At 36.2% G+C, this 18,384-nt stretch overlaps 1 protein-coding gene across 2 annotated transcripts in view; it reads right to left on the bottom strand.

The window, feature by feature from the left end:
• The window catches only part of ATF7IP (activating transcription factor 7 interacting protein), a 114,563-nt gene that overhangs the window by 41,004 nt on the left and 55,175 nt on the right, over positions 1 to 18,384 (bottom strand). For both annotated transcript variants that reach the window (XM_060112474.1, XM_060112473.1), the window contains exons 3-5: positions 15,647 to 15,730; positions 7,532 to 7,677; positions 5,950 to 6,087 (exon numbers count right to left, since the gene is read on the bottom strand). In XM_060112474.1, the coding sequence (XP_059968457.1) occupies positions 5,950 to 6,087; positions 7,532 to 7,677; positions 15,647 to 15,730 (368 nt within the window). The remainder of the gene's footprint in view (positions 1 to 5,949; positions 6,088 to 7,531; positions 7,678 to 15,646; positions 15,731 to 18,384) is intronic.

Raw genomic sequence — 18,384 nt, 5'->3', positions numbered from 1 at the left:
TTAACGTATGGTAAATTTTTATACTTATGGCAAAGGATCACAAGTCCTTTAAAAGTCTACTTTTTTGTAACTGCAGAGTTAAAAAAAAGCCACTAATACTAAAATTAATACTATTAAATTATTTATTCCTTAAAGCAAAATACCTACTAAGCCACTGGTGATTATTTGCTTTCAATTGTGTTTTGACTTTGAATGCTATAAAACTCATACTGGATTCTGCCAAAGGAAGTCAGGTATAATAAATGAATATATATGCATATCAGGAAGACGTACTCATCTACTGCTATGATATGAGATACAGAAGTACTATATACACACTGCAATATTTTCAAATAGTTTACTGTCAGCTCTACCTAAAAAATAGTAAATTATTTAACAAAATACATAATTATTTGCTGACGCATATGATAAAGTAGGCTTTAAGTTGAAGAACTTGAAAACAATAATTATTAAAATATTGAAAGAGTAAGTGACATCACCAAAAATGCCTGAGTGAGGAACTTCAGGGTTGTCTCTTCCCCAAAGCAACTAATTAGCTTGCAAGCATTGTTAGAATCAACTTTTGGAATCTACTCAAAAACTTACAATAGCTAAGAGAAGACTTAGGGAATAATAAAGCTGCACTTTGCAGTATGACAGCACTGTAGGGTCTTTTAAAATTGTCCTTTATGATTCCCCACACCCAGATCAGCAGCAGCTATAAGGATGACAGCTGGGATACCTGGAGCAAGTTATGAGTGCCACAGGAAGCAATATGCACCTTATTTTCTCTAGTAACTCCCTCAAGAACCAGCACAAAGCCTGGCCTTTGATTCACCCAAGTCTGAGTAATTCCCAAGGCTGGGGCAGCATTCCAGACAGATTTTCCCAAAAAGATTTAAAGGTGCTGGTATTGGCACAGCAGCTTGAGGCATAGAACAATTTGGACAAAGAATATAAAGAAAAGCCTGGGATGGAAAAGGGCAGAAAAAAGACAGACAGCAAAAGGGGGCTTTAAAAGCTCTCACCCATGTCAGGAAATTGAGAAAAATATCTGAATGCCCAGGGCAGAATGCATGCTCAAAAATGGGCTGAAAAGACCCTAAGCTTTCACCTCTGACTGGCTTTCAGAGTCTGTGCAAGCAGGAAGGAAAGGATAAGGCAAGTCTGATAAAGCAGGTTGTAAATGGCCTAGATTAAGTGTGGAAGGAGTGCTCCAACACAGCCAATCTGCAAAGAGTTGGGAGGGTAATATTTTTCCTTCTTTAGGCTCCAGGCATTTAAGGTAACTGTCAAAACACAAGCTGACCACTAAGCTAATAAAACACAGACTTTAGTGGTCACACATAATAATGAATACATACTTTCTAAAAATAGTTGAGAAAACTCACTAAGCAAGCAAACAACAAACCACAACAAGCAGCAACAACAAACCCTGGACAGGAGGGGAAAACCTGATTTTCTGAACTGCCACATTACAATATTCAAAGTATCCAGTTTTCAACAGTAACAACAAAAAAAATAGGAGGTATACAAAGAAATAAGTATGGTTTATTCACAGAAAAAAAAAGAATTAACAGAAATATAGGTCAGGCATAGGACTTACTAGACAAAGACTTTAAACAGATGGTTTTAAATGTATTCAAAGAGCTAAAGGACACAAAAGAAAAAGAACTTAAAAAAAAAAAGGAAAATAATGTCTCACCAAATAGAGAATATCAATAAAGAGACAGACATTATAAAAAGAAAACAAATATAAATTCTGGAGCTGAAAGTACAATAACTGAAATTAAGAAATTCACCAGAGAGTTTCAACAGATCTGAGCAGGACAGGGCTGTAAAGGAACAGTTTTGTATACTACTGAAGATAAGTAGGTATTAATTCAAGATGTTAAGTGTAATCCCCAGAGTAATCACTAAGGAAAAAGCTAAGAAATTTACAGAAAGAGAAAGACAAAGAGAATCAAAATGGTTCACTAGAAAAAAATCAATCACAGAAGAAGGCAGTAATGTAGGAATTAAGGGGGAAAAGGTGGAAGACAAATAAAATGGCAGGAGTAAGTCTTTCCTTATCTGTAACTAATTTAAGTGTAAACAGACGAAAACTCTCCAATTAAAAGGCAGAGACTGGCAAACTGGGTAATAAATCATGACCCAACTCTATGCTGTCTACAAGATTTCACCAAAATTTGAAACTTTTTTGAATTAAAGGAGATTATCAAAAAAGGAAAGTGCAAAGAAAACTTACACAGTGGGTGAGAATATCAATCGTTATAAATCGTGTATTTCTAAGTGTTCAGTATCCAAAATATGTAAAGAACTCTTACAGCTCAACAACAGAAAGGCAAAACAAACAAAACAAAAAGAACTTGAATAAATATTTCTCTAAAGAAGATATGCACATGTTCAACAAACACAGGAAAAGATGTTCAACATCATTAGCCATTAGGAAAATGCAAACCAAAACCACAATAAAATACCACTTCACACCATTAGGATGTTATAATAATAATTTTAAAAATACACAGACAGTAACAAGTGTTGGCACGGATGTGGAGAAATGGAACCCTCACATGGCTGGTGGGGAGTAAAGTATAAAATGGAGTAGCTGATCTGGGAAAAAGTTGAATGTTCTTCAGTAAATTAAACAAAGAATTACCATATGACCCACAATTCCATTCCTAGGTATATGCCCAAAAGATTTGAAAACAGGTATTCAAACAAATACTTGTATATGAATGTTCATAGCAGCATTATTTACAATATCCAAAAGGTGGAAACAACCCAAATGCCCATCAAATGTTCATCAGCCAAAGAATACACAAACAAAATGTGTGTGTGTGTGTGTGTGTATACACACAAGTTAACATCTTGAATTAATTCCTACTTATTTTCAATAGTACAGAAATATAAATATTACTTAGCTATGAAAAGGAATGTAGTATTGATACATGCTACAACATATATGAACCTTAAAACCATTATGCTAAGAAAAACAGGCCAGACACCAAAAGTCACATATTGTATAATTCTGTTCATATGAAATATGCAGCACAGGTAACTCAGTGGAGAGAGAGAGTAGATTCATGCTTCCAGAGGGACAAGGGGAGGGGGAAATGAGAAGTGACTGTTCAATGGGTAGAAGGTTTTCTCCTGGATTGATGAAAATGTTTTGGAACCAGATAGAGATGATGATCATACAACAGTGTGTATGTACTAAATGCCACTGAAGTGTAAACTTTAAAATGATTGCTATCTGAATTTTACTTCCATAAACAAAGAAAGAGATGGGAACTAAATTGGGCCGAGTAAAATTTAAATAAATGGCATGGTAAGGGCAGATCATAAATGAATGGGAGAAGCAATATGAAGTCAGAGGCCTGAAATAAAAATACTATGGACATTAATACTCTGTAGGACAGTGAAGCAACTGGTGGGTATTAGGATAAGTGGATCAAAATCTAGGAGATCCAAATTACAAATCGAAGAATGAATACAGATTTAAACTGGTACACAGTTGAGCAAATTGGACTATACAGAAGAGAGTGAACAAGAAGTATTTTAGAAAGATGTGTACAATGCTTGAGAAGGACCAGCAAAGACTTAAAAAGCAGTACCGGGCCTCCCTGGTGGCGCAAGTGGTTGAGAGTCCGCCTGCCGATGCAGGGGATACGGGTTCGTGCCCCGGTCTGGGAGGATCCCATATGCCGCGGAGCGGCTGGGCCCGTGAGCCATGGCCGCTGAGCCTGCGCGTCCGGAGCCTGCGCGTCCGGAGCCTGTGCTCCGCAACGGGGGAGGCCACAACAGTGAGAGGCCCGCATACCGAAAAAAAAAAAAAAAAAAAAAAAAGGCAGTACCAAAGTTATCATGTAAAAGGTTGTTACTATAATCAAGAAATTGGGTAATGATGGCCTTGCAGATAGAAGAAGCAAAAGATAGAGTTTTATAAGAAACAAAAAAAAGTTGTAATTTGGCAACCCACTGTGCATATGTGAAGTGATAAAGAGGAATCAGTTTCCAAGAACTAAAAAATTGTGAATAACAGGAACAACGGGAAGATATTCTGTGAAGATTTTTCTAAGAATTCAAGAACTGTGAGTAAGAGGAACAATGTGAAGGGGGACTTATTTGTGGAGAAGATGACTGGTTTGATGTTGGAAAGATTCAGATTCTGAGGCTATAAAGAAATATCCAAGTGCAAAGGTTTATTAAATGTTAGCTGCAGACTTGCATCTTAAGTAAGACTATAAGAGTCAAAATCTCAGGTTCTAGAAACACAAAACCATAGATGCAGCCATGGGAGTGATAACAAACAACGAATGAAATTACTTTCTTAAATCTTCAGACATTTTCAAGTTCTCATTCAAAATTCTTAACAGTACTAGTAAAATAAAGTTTAATGATGAGACAATGCTATCACTATATAAGGACCTGATAAAGGTAAGAAACAGGACTAGTCGTGTCCTCAATGATACATTATGAAATTATTAATAATAAAGTCTTTGTAGTAAAGTCTCACTGCAAATAAAACTAACAATATGAAACCAAAAAAGTAACTTGTAGGCTGTCAAATATAATACCTAAATTCTAGTCATATTTGGTTGCAATTTGCTTTTAACTGTGAAGAAGCGACTATTTTCACGGACCACTTCTCCCTCATTTGTAAAAAAGGCTCTATAAGTGGTTTGCAAGTCAGCATCTGAGACTATGCTTATATGGAATGAATGTGCTGATAAAATTTTCCAGTTTCTTAGTCTTGGAGTAAAATGAATTACTGCAGCATGCTCCCGTGTGCTCATTTCAACTGATTAGAAGCTCTAGCACTACATGTTAACATACAGATGTATTTAATAAAAAATTAAAAGTAGTAATTTTTAATATAGATTAACAAGCTAATATCTTTAAAAAATACGATTCATGGGAGAAGTGGATTAAAATAAAAAGAATCACAGCAAATACTATTTAGTACTCATGACATTTTAGATGACGCCAGCCTTTCTTCACTGAATGAAGAAATATTTAAGATGCACTAAGTTAGATTATTTCTGAAGCTCTGCTCTGCTGGGTTGAACTATGTATCTCAAAAGTATATGAAAGTCTGAACCCCAAGTATCTCAGAACATGACCTTATTTGGAAAGAGGGTCATCACAGAGGTAATTACAGCTGACTCTTGAACAACACAGATTTGAGCTGGGTGGGTCCAATTATACATGGATTTCTTTTTCAATCAATATAGTACCTATATTTTTACTGTACAGATCTTTAAGTTAAGTGTGGGGAAAAGTTTGTGTTCAATTAGAGATCACCAGATGTGAAATCAAAAGAACTAGGGCTTGAGTTCCGATTCTATCTGAAGTGTTTCAGCTACTGCCTTGGGTGAGTCATTTATCAATTCCTTCATTTTTTGAAGCAGATACCAGTGTACAGATTTTCAACTGAAGGGGGTGGGGACAGCACCTCTAACCTTCACATTGTTCAAGAGTCAACTGTAGTTAAGATAAGGTCATACTGGAATAGGGTGGGTCCTAATCCAATATGACTAGTATCCTTGTAAAAAGGGAAAATTTGGAAACAAACATACAGATACAGCACTTTGTGAAGATGAAGCCAGAAATCAGGGTGATACTTCTACAAGACAAGGAATGCCAAAGACTGTCAGTAAACCATCTATAGCTAGAGTAGACGTAAGGAACAGATTCTTCCTCACAGCCCTCAGAGCCAATCCTGACGAAAGCTTAATCTTGGACTTTCAGCCTCCAAAACTATGAGACAATATGTTTCTGTTGTTAAAGCCATCCAGTTTATGGTACTTTTTGTTAATGGTAGCCCTAGCAAACTAATAGAGGCTCCTTTTATTTCTAATACTTAAAAGTTAAATATACTTTATTGCCAACTTCAAAAACATATCCCAGAAAGTAAGTTATAAAAATGATGACACACAGATATGCAATTCAAGTCAGTGTACAAACCTGTAGTTCAGTTAAAACTGTTTTATGCCTCTTGTTACACTCAATCTTTTCCACTCGTGTTTTCAATTCTGCCAACGTCTTATCAAATACACCACACTGTAGCGCACACAATTTTTCTTCCAGCAACCACTGCACAACCTAAAAAAATACATATTCCTTTGTTATAGCAAAAAAAGAATTTCAAGCAAGCAGCAAACAGTAAATATTCTGAAGTACTAATAAGATAGTACTAATATATTAATTTAAAAAAACATACTGGCATCCATAACACAATGCTATCTGCTGAAATCCTCCACTTCTACATATATAATATCTACTATAACACAATAAAGTGTACTAAAAATAGAAAATTTCCAGAGGGTGAAATTTTTAAAACATTTTGAAATTGAAGTTTTAATATTTTCTTCCCACACCCTCTACTGTGATTTAAAAGAAACCAGTTGAAGGTAAGGAGCAGGTTTTAAATTTTCTAATCTGTTTCAGATGATATTTTTGTGAGACACTAAGAATGTCATTGCACTATGAAATGCCTATAAAACATTTCTAAATGCCTACTCACAATTTCCATATTTATCTCATTATGGACCCATAACAAACAGGACACAAGGTGCAACCCACAGACCATTCCCGAATTACACTGCTCTAGAGGAGTAAACCCTCAGTATATACAGAAGTATATTTCAAAATGCTTTCTCATAGCTATCTTCATATTTCTAATAGCTCTATAAGAAAGACTAAACAAGCATTATTATCACCATATGGTTAAAAGAAAAAAGACACTGGGAGAAAAAAAAAACCACTTTTGTACTGCCTCTCTGTTCCTTTCTCTAATGGGGATATTTATACTTTATCTGAGTAGAGGAACACTGGCCTAGATTTATAATTTTACCATTAAATCTAAAAGACCTTGAAAAATTTTCACCTGAGTGTTCTATTCTTCTCTTAAAAAGGCATTTGTCATCAATATTTGTGAACACATCTTGAAAAATATATTAAATGCTTTATATTTTCATTATTTCTATCTCTAGTCTAACACATATAGGGGGAAGTTTCCAAAGTCTGTACTTTAAATATTCCCTTTCCCTAGTCATTCGAAAGCCTTGTGCATACCATTTTTAATACTAAGCCTAAGGTACATAACAAAGATTTTAGAACGTAGGGACTTACAGCCATGAAACCAGCTTATGATAAAAAGTATAAAAACTAAAATGTTAACATATAAGACTCTAATGTTTCCACTAGAATAAAGTTCAATATAGAAAAAAAATAAAAGCTGAAAACTGGTATTCAGTTTTGTTACTAAAGCAAATAAGAAAAGAAACCATAATTTCTCTCCCACTTTGAAAATTACTACCATATCTAAAAAAACAAAACAAAAAAAAATATTTAGCTTCAAAAGAGTCATAAGGAATTTTAGAATTAAATTATTAAGGGTAATAAGCTTAACCAATTTCTTCAAGTTCTTTCTTTCTATGAAAAAGCTGCATATGTCAGTAAAATACAGAGTCACGTCAAAAATCTAGAAGAATAAAGATGGTGGTGTTTTTTGTTTAATATGGCTTTAACTTATAATCTCTAACACCTTTTGTAGCTTCTGGTTTATATCTCCTTTGGCTGTAATCTTTACTTGAAACTCTGCCTCATATTCGTCTTCCATATATCGACGGCGTTTGGATTGTACATTGTCCATGTCCTCTGACTTAGAACGTTTTCTTCTAAAAAATTCACCTGAGAAGAAAAAGCATAATGACCAGTCAGCTGTTTTTATTACAGATAGACCTTAATGCCTCTTCTCCATCCTCAGGAAAACATTATTTCTAGCTATCAAAATAGCACTCTCGGGCTTCCCTGGTGGCGCAGTGGTTGAGAGTCCGCCTGCTGATGCAGGGGACACGGGTTCGTGCCCCAGTCTGGGAAGATCCCACATGCCGTGGAGCAGCTGGACCCGTGAGCCATGGCCGCTGAGCCTGTGCGTCCGGAGCCTGTGCTCCACAACGGGAGAGGCCACAACAGTGAGAGGCCCGCGTACCGCAAAAAAAAAAAAAAAAAATAGCACTCTCAATAAATTATTTTATGAATTGTTTTTGTGATCAGAAAAGTAAATAGATAGCTTTTACCTTAAACTTGAAATGATTTTCAATATGCTAAATAAGAAACTCTGAACACTAAATAAGTAAATGTACAAACAACATGAACAAAGAACATTTTTTCCTTGAAATCTTCGTATTAAGATGGAAGCTCAACTAACAATATGGGGTGAGAAGAAATCATCTCAAATTCATTCCTTTCACTAAATTCTCTAGTGTATATGAATTCTCTGACAAAATACAGTATTCATTCATAAGTCACAGGTTTCTCAGTATTTATTCTCACATCACATGCTTCTACTAACTGTGCATAGCTTTAATTATTTAATTCTTCATCCTCAGTAAATTTTCTTCCTCAGTAAGTTTAGGAAAAATTCTTCCTTAATCACCAGCCTTAGAAAAATAGTATTAGTTATTCTTAATCCTAATAAATTTCAATTATATAAAAATAATAAAATTAATGTCATTATAAAGGTAAATTTGGTAAAGAATAGATGTTCAAAGACCTTCACTTAGAAAATTTCTGTTTCAAATACTGGTAACACTCATGAGATCATAACATATTTTATATGGTGTCTTTTTCAATATAGAAACAGGGAAATATTAAAATATTAAAATCTCCACACTATCTATGAGCCTATTATTAAAATCCAATTCTATTCTACGATTTCCCTTGTATCATAACTTATGTAGTCACAGAGAGATAAGGTCAAGATGGCAGAGTAGAAGGAGGTATGCTCATCCCTTCTTACAAGAACACTGGAATCACAACTAACTGCAGAGCAACGATTGACAAAGAAACACTTGAACCTACCAAAAAAAGATACCTACATCCAAAGACAAAGGGGAAGCTGTGGCGAGACAATAGAAGGGACACAATCGTGATAGAATCAAGTCCCATACCCACCAGGTGGACGACCCACACACTGGAGAACAACCGTACCACAGTTCTCCCACTGGAGTGAAAGTTCTGAGCCCCATGTCAAGCTTCCCAACCTGGGGGTCTAGCAACGGGAAGAGGAGGCCCCAAAGGGTCTGGCTTTGAAGGCCAGCAGGATTTAATTGCAGGATCTCCACAGGACTGGGGGAACCAGAAACTCCACTCTTGGAGGGCACACAGAGGGTCTTGTGCACATCAGGACCCAAGAGAAAAGATCAGTGATCCCACAGGAGACTGGGCCAGACCTGCCTGCTAGCACTGGAGGGTCTCCTGCAGAGGTGGGGAGTGGCAGTGGCTCACTGCAGGGACAAACACACTGGCAACAGCAGTTTTGGGAAGCACTCATTGGCATGAGCCCTTTCAGAGGCACCATTAGCCCCACCAAACTGCCTGCAGGCTCCAGTGCTGGGTCACCTCAGGCCAAACAACCAACAGGAAAGGAACACAGCCCCACCCATCAGCAGAGAAGCAGATTAAAGTTTTACTGAACTCTGCCCACCAGAGAGACACAACCCAGCCCTACCCACCACCAGCCCCTCCCATCAGGAAGCCTGCACAAGCCTCTAAGATAGCCTCATCTACCAGAGGGCAGACAGCAGAAGCAAGAAGAACCACAGTCCTGCAGCCTGTGGAATGAAAACCACAATCACAGAAAGGTAGATGAAATGAAACGGCAGAGGATTATGTCCCAGATGAAGGAACAAGATAAAACCCCAGAAAAACAACTAACTGAAGTGGAGATAGGCAACCTTCTGGAAAAAGAATTCAGAATAATGATAGTGAAGATGATCAAGGACTTAAGGAAGAGAATGGAGGCAAGGATCGAGAAGATGCAAAAAATGTTTAACAAAGACCTATAAGAACTAAAGAAGAAACAAACAGAGATGAACAATACAATAACTGAAATGAAAAATACACTGGAAGGAATCAACAGCAGAATAACTGAGGCAGAAGAACAGATAAGTAACCTGGAAGACAGAATGGTGGAAATCACTGCCGTGGAACAGAATAAAGAAAAAAGAATAAAGAGAAATGAAGACAATCTAAGAGACCTCTAGGACAACATTAAACGCACCAACATTCTCATTATAGGGATTCCAGGAGGAGAAGAGAGACAGAAAGGACCTGAGAAAATATTTGAAGAGATTATAATTGAAAACTTCCCCTAACATGGTAAAGAGTCACCCAAGTCCAAGAAGCACAGAGAGTCCAAGGCAGGATAAACCCAAAGAGGAACACACCAAGACACGTGGTAATCGAATTGGAAAAAATTAAAGACAAAGGAAAAATATTAAAAGTAACAAGGGAAAAACAACAAATAACATACAAAGGAACTCCCATAAGGTTATCAGCTGATTTTGCAGCAGAAACCCTGCAGGCCAGAAGTGAGTGACATGATATATTTAAAGTGATGAAAGGGAAGAATCTACAATCAAGAATACTCTACCCAGCAAGGCTCTCATTCAGATTTGACAGAGAAATCAAAAGCTTTACAGAAAAGCAAAAGCTAAGAGAACTCCTCTAGGTGGGTAAGAGACCAGCAACATAAAACAACCTTCTACATATATAGACTGCTATATCAAAACCTCATGGGAACGGCAAACCTAAAAACTACAATAGGTACGCACTCAAAAAAGAAAAAGTGGGCTTCCCTGGTGGCTCAGTGGTTGAGAGTCCGCCTGCCGATGCAGGGGACACGGGTTCATGCCCCGGTCCGGGAAGATCCCACATGCCGCAGAGCGGCTGGGCCTGTGAGCCGTGGCCACTGAGCCTGCACGTCTGGAGCCTGTGCTCCGCAACGGGAGAGGCCACAACAGTGAGAGGCCCGCGTACCGCAAAAAAAAAAAAAAAAAGAAAAAGAAAAAGAAAAAGCAACCCAGACACAACACAAAGGATGGTCATCAAACCACAAGAGAAAAGAACAAAAGAGGAAGGGAAGAAAAAAGACCTACAAAAACAAACCCAAAACAATTAAGAAAATGGTAATAGGAACACACATATTGAGAATTACCTTAAATGTAAATGGATTAAATGCTCCAACCAAAAGACACAGACTGGCTGAATGGATACAAAAACAAGACCTGTATATATGCTGTCTGCAAGAGACCCACTTCAGACCTAGTGACACATACAGACTGAAAGTAAGAGGATGGAAGAAGGCATTCCATGCAAATGGAAATCGAAAGAAAGCTGGAGTAGCAATACTCATTTCAGACAAAACAAACTTTAAAACAAAGACTGTTAAAAGAGACAAAGAAGGACACTACATAATGGTCAAGGGATCAATCTAAGAAGACATACCAATTGTACATATATATGCACCCAACATAGGAGCACCTCAATATATAAGGCAAATACTAACAGCCATAAAGGGAGAAATCAACAGTAGCACAATAATACTAAAACTTTAACTTTTCATCAATGGACAGATCATTGGGGCAGAAAAGCAGTAAGGAAACACAGGCCTTAAATGACACATTAGACCAGATGGACTCAACTGATATTTATAGAACTTTCTATCCCAAAGCAGCAGAATACACATTCTCAAGTGCACATGGAACATTCTCCAGGATTGACCACACGCTGGGCCACAAAGGGAGCCTCGGTAAATTTAAGAAAATTGAAACCATATCAAGCATCTTTTCTGATGACAATGCTATGAGATTAGAAATAAACTACAAGAAAAAAACTCTAAAAAACACCAACGTGTGGAGGCTAAACAATATGCTACTAAACAACCACTGGATCACTGAAGAAATCAGAGAGGAAATCAAGAAGTACCTAGAGACAAATGAAAATGAAAGCACAGCCACCCAAAACCTGTGGAATATGGCAAAGGCATTTCTAAGAGAGAAGTTTACAGAAATATAATCTTACCTCAGGAAACAAGAAAAATCTCAAATAAGCAACCTAACCCTACATCTAAAGCAACCAGACAAAGAACAAACAAAACCTAAAGTTAGTAGAAGAAAAGAAATCATAATGATCAGAGCAGAAATATAGAGACAAGCAAAGATAAATGAAACTAAAAGCTGGTTCTTTGAAAAGATAAACAAAATTGATAAACCTTTAGCCAGACTCATTAAGAAAAAAAGAGAGATCACTCAAATTAATCAAATTAGAAATGAAAAAGGAGAAGTTACAACTGACACCACAGGAATACAAAGGATCATAAGAGACTACTACAAGCAACTGTATGCCAATAAAATGGACAACCTGGAAGAAATGCACAAATTCTTAGAAAGATACAGTCTCCCAAGACTGAACCAGGAAGAAACAGAAAATATGAACAGGCCAATCACAAGCACTGAAACTGAAACTGTGATTTTAAAACTCCCAACAAACAAAAGTCAGGAACTGATGGCTTCACAGGCGAATTCTATCAAACATTTAGAGAAGAGCTAACTGCTATCCTTCTGAAAATGTTCCAAAAAATTGCAGAGCAAAGAGAACTCCCAAACTCATTCTATGAGGCCACCATCACCCTGATACCAAAACCAGACAAAGATACCACAAGAAAAGAAAACTACAGGTCAATATCACTGATGAATATAGATGCAAAAATCCTAAACCAAATACTAGCAATCAGAATCCAACAATACATTAAAAGGACCATACACCACGATCAAGTGGGGTTTATCCAAGGATGCAAGGATTTTTCAATATCCGCAAGTCAATCAGTGTGATACACCACATCAACAAACTGAAGAATAAAAACCATATCATCTCAATAGATGCAAAAAAGCTTTTGACAAAATTCAACACCAATTTATGATAAAAACTCTCCAGAATGTGGGCATAGGGGGAATATACCTCAACATAATAAAGGCCATATACGACAAACCTACAGCTAACATCTCACCCAACGGTGAAAAGCTAAAAGTATTTCCTCTAAGATCAGGAACAAGACAAGGATGTCCACTCTCACCACTTTTATTCAACATAGTTTTGGAAGTCCTAGCCACAGCAATCAGAGAAGAAAAAGAAATAAAAGGAATCCAAATTGGAAAAGAAGAAGTTAAACTGCCACTGTTTGCAGATGACACTATACATAGAAAATCCCAAAGATGCTACCAGAAAACCATTAGAACTCATCAATGAATTTGGTAAAGTTGCAGGTTACAAAATTAATACACAGAAATCTGTTGCATTTCTATACACTAACAACAAAAGATCAAAAAGAGAAATTCAAGAAACTATCCCATTTACCATCACATCAAAAAGAATAAAATATCTAGGAATAAACCTATCTAAGGAGACAAAAGACCTGTACTCCAAAAACTGTAAGACACTGATGAAAGATATCGAAGATGACACAAACAGATGGGAAGATACACCGTGTTCTTGGATTGGAAAAGTCAATATTGTCAAAATGACTATAGTACCTACCCAAGGCAATCTAGAGATTGAGTGCAATCCCTATCAAATTACCAATGGCATTTTTCACAGAACTAGAACAAAAAAATCTTAAAATTTGTATGGAGACCCAAAAGAACCCAATAGCCAAAGCAATCTTGAGAAAGAAAAACAGAGCTGGAGGAATCAGGCTCCCTGACTTCAGACTCCACTACAAAGATATAGTAATCAAAACAGTATGGTACTGGCACAAAAACAGAAACATAGATCAATGGAACAGGATAGAAAGCCCAGAAATAAACCCACACACCTATGGTCAATTAATCTATGACAAAGGAGGTAAGACTATACAACAGAGGAAAGACAGTCTCTTCAAGTGCTGGGAAAACTGGACAGCTGCATGTAAAAATATGAAATTAGTACATTCTTTAACACCATACACAAAACTAAGCTCAAAATGGATTAAAGACCTAAATGGGAGACCGGACACTATAAAACTCCTAGGGGAGAACATAGGCAGAACACTCTGATGAAAATCATAGCAATATCTTTTTCAATCTGTCTCCCAGAGTAATGGAAATAAAACCAAAAATAAACAAATGGGACCTAATTAAACTCAAAAGCTTTTGCACAGCAAAGGAAACCATAAACACAATGAAAAGACAACCCACAGAAGGGGAGAAATATTTGCAAATGATGTAACTGACAAGGGATTAGTCTCCAAAATATACAAACAGCTCATGTGGCTTAATATCATCAAAACAAACAACCCAATCAAAAAATGGGCAGGAGACCTAAATAGACATTTCTCCAAAGACATACAGATGGCCAAGAAGCACATGAAAAGATGTTCAACATTGCTAATTATTAGAGAAATGTAAATCAAAACTACAATGAGATATCACCTCACACCAGTCAAAATGGCTATCACCAAAAAAATCCACAAACAACAAATGCTGGAGAGGGTGTGGAGAGAAGGGAACCCTGCTACACTGTTGGTGGGAATGTAAATTGGTACAGCCACTATGGAGAACAGTATGGAGGTTCCTTAGAAAACTAAACATAGGGCTACCATAGGATCCTGCAATCCCACTCCTGGGCATATATCTGGAGAAAAACATAGTCCAAAGGATACATGTACCCCAATGTTCATTGCAGCACTGTTTACGATAGCCAAGACATGGAAGCAACCTAAATTTCCATCGACAGAGGAATGGATAATTAAGCTGCGGTACATATATACAATGGACTATTACTCAGCCATTAAAAAGAATGAAATAATGCCATTTGCAGCAACATGGGTGGACCTAGAGATGGTCATACTGAGTGAAGTAAGTCACAACAGAGAAAGAGAAATATCGTACGATATCACTTATATACATAATCTAAAAAGAAATGACACAAATGAACTTATTTACAAAACAGAAACAGACTCACATTCTTAGAGAATGAACTTATTGTTACTGGGGGGTGGGGGAAGCGTGGAGGGAAGGGATAGTTAGGGAGTGTGGGATTGACATGTACACACTGCTATAATTAAAATGGATAGCCAACAAGGACCTACTGTATAACACAGGGAACTCTGCTCAATATTATGTAACTATCTAAATGGGGAAAAAATTTGAAAAAGAATTGATACATGTACATGTATAACTGAATCACTTTGCTGTACACCTGAAACTACCACAACATTGGTAATAAATACTCCAATATAAAATAAAAAGTTAAAAAAAAGAAGATGTAAAAAATTTAGAACTGTGTCTGATACATAGGTAAGTGTTATCAACACAGTTGCTTTTATTATTATTAAGTAGTAGTATTACTGAAAGTTTAAAAAAATAATAACTTACATAGTCACAGATGGAGAGCAATATGACAGGGAGAGGTACAGAACCCAACCTAATGACATTCAGTAACGTCGTTTCCCCTTCTCATACAGCTTAAGAACTTTAAGTAGATTGAGACACATACTTCCATTTGCCTATATCATCCCAGACAAAATTCCTATGGTCCAATGCTCTAAAAGCAAATCTAAAACAATTTCTCTCAAGACATTCAGATAGCACCTTACTACACAGTAAGCTTAAATCTTTCTATGGAGCAATGGAAAGAATAAATAAATAAAACAATAAAATACATGAAATAATTAATACTTCCAAAGATCCTTGGGTTAGCCATCAACAAAACGATTTAACTGTGGCTTACTTAAACTGAAAAATTTTACAAGCATCTCATGGACAGAAAAGTATTTTCCACAGCCTTAAAAGCAGAAACAATTTTTAAAACTATTTCAGGTTTGTTTGTACATGCTTACTTTTCTCAGAAGGTCTTTCATCTTCATGTATTACTTGCTCCTCTTCCTCAGGTTTGCTGTCCTTTTCATTACTTTCTACTTCTTCTGTAACAAAAATAGAAAAGGAAATTTTCTTCCATCAGAATTTGTAACAGTTCATTATAATTTATACTTTTGCCGTAATTATCCAGTCGATAATATTTTAGGAAATCAGGTTTTCAAAATGTAAAATATTGGGAATAAAAAGGGGGCATGAACTGGTGGAAATAAGTGGACAAGTCTAGTTTTAAATGTTTCTGCAAGTTCATAATAAACTCTTAACATGGAAAAAAATTAAATAATATAGATTTTAAAACAAAGAATCTTAGTAATTTACTGTCATCAATAGATTAATAAAATGTGAAAACAACTACTATAAAGCATTCAGATTCCTTTACATTCAATTATTAAAACTAAAACAGTGGTTGTGGCAATTACAAAAAAAATTATAAATTACTGGCGAACTCAGAAAACCTAATATTTTGACCAGACAGGTTGAATCATTAGGTTATTTTAACGGTTACGGATAGGGAAAAGCTATCCTAAAGATAATAAAAGTTTTACTTAAAAGTAATAGCTACTTTGATACCAGTGCCAACAGCTAACTTAGCTCGGTGCTTGACATATATTAGTTCATATCCCCCCAAAAAATCCTACACTATAAACAGTATTTTTGCCATCATATATATAGATGAGGAAAGTAACGCTCAGAAAGGTTAAGTAACTTTCACAACAGGCACATAAAATCTAACAACTAAAGAGTGTTACCAAAAAGTATTGCTAAAAATAGCCATACAATTGCTTTGTTACAACAAATAAACTTCCAGAGGCTCCAGGAATGACCTTTGGTCAATCAGTCTATAGCTCCTCAACTAACTTAATCATTCGGGGGAGAAGAACAAGTCACTAACATGTTTCGGTTTCTACTTTTCCCACTTACATCCCTGCAAGTGGCTCCCCTGCAGCTTCAATAAAGCATGCCGTAGTTCATCATATTCTACAACCACAATTAAATAAACAATCATGGGTATATAGAACTATATAAAGATTTTGATATGGCATCTCTGCTCCAAACACCAGGGTTTTAATGTCAACAGCCCTGATGGTAGAAGTCAAGGTTAAAAAAACTTAAAAGAATTTTTAGGTGGAAATAGGCAGAGACTAGGATCATTGATGAACCTATTGCAATGTTTTTCACACTAAGATAAACAATAAAGCTGTAAAACGTGAACACTGTAATGCAAAAGAAGGACGTTTACATAGTACATATAAAGATTACTGAGACTAGTTTTAAACTTTAACATAAATGAATATTAAAAAATTATCTTTCCATTTACCACCCTATGCTCATTAAGAAATTTTTTTTAAGATCTCATCCCTCAACACCAGTTCAATGAAATGAAAGTTTGTTTTGCTCCCTTGTAGACTGCACACTCATTACATAGCATTTTTTCCTATATATACTTTTCCAAGTTTTCCTGCCTTTAATACTGAGGATGGGGACTACTATAGTTTCCTAGTTTCCAGAAACACAGAGTAATTGGGTTGCTTAAGATGAAGGTTTACTTAGTCTTTATTTAGCAAACCATCCTTCCACCCAAAGAACAAAATTAGCCCTGGCTCCAATTAGGGTTACTTCAAGCCAGATCAGAAAACAACAAAGCAAACTAGCCTGGTTTGGTCTGCCTCTTTTATGCATATGTTAGCTCCCTCTCCCCGCACAGACATGTCAAGCTTAGCTCCCAATTCCTTCATTTTATTCAAACAACTCCTCTTATCATCAAATTCCCATTTTCCAGGTATGTTTAGAAGATATGACTGGATTCTCAATACTTAAAACACTCATTAGGAGTTTGAAATAGACAAACAGAATTAAAATTTAGGCTCGAGTTTTATATAATAAAGAAGTTGGGATTTAAAAAAATGGTACTAACAGAGTCTACAGAAGGGAGTAAGGCCCTATATATTTCTTTAATTTTTTTTGTTGTTGTTGTTCACAAAGCCTGTAGAGAATCTAAGTGAACCTCCATCAACTCAGAATAATAATCAGACGCTCAGGTACACAGTGTTATATATAATTTCAAGTAGTTTCTGGGACTCCTAAAACTCATCCAAATACTTGAGTTAAGAATGTCTTTTTTAGAAGCTGTCTTCATTCACAGTTTCTGCTATAATTCCTCCCATATTGAGTATAGCCTCATATATTGGCATACATTCACAAACAGTTCTATCTGTGGTATTCTTTCCTTTCAACCAGACTAGACAGTAAGCTCCTTAAGAGCAGGTACCAAACCTTGTAATTTTGGTAACCCTAAAAACTTTGGGGAAGAGCTGAGACAAAGTAGATATTTAATATCTTTCTAATGACTGTTATCTTTAATAAAATTCATTAAATGAAGGTGGAAAAACTGTATTGTAGAGGATTAGAAGACAGAATTTACCTGAGGGGTTGGTTTCCCATTTTCAGAATTACATAGAACTTTATTCCAAGAAAATACGGACAAAACCCTTGCCCTGGATCAGGGGTTGGCAAACATTTTCAGTAAATGGCCAAAACGAAGCATTTTCGATCTTGTGGGCTCTACGGTCTCTTGGCACAACTACACAATTCTGTCCTTATGGTGGGAATTGATGATAAACAATATGCAATATGTAAACAAATAGATGTGGCTATGTTCCAACAAACCTTTATTGACCAAAAACAGTTAAGGCCTATAGGT

The sequence above is a fragment of the Mesoplodon densirostris genome, chromosome 11, assembly GCF_025265405.1.
Source record: "Mesoplodon densirostris isolate mMesDen1 chromosome 11, mMesDen1 primary haplotype, whole genome shotgun sequence".
Classification (NCBI taxonomy): Eukaryota; Metazoa; Chordata; class Mammalia; order Artiodactyla; family Ziphiidae; genus Mesoplodon; species Mesoplodon densirostris.
The sequence above is the reverse complement of the archived record's forward strand: the minus strand, read 5'-3'. Positions and strand labels throughout refer to the sequence as shown.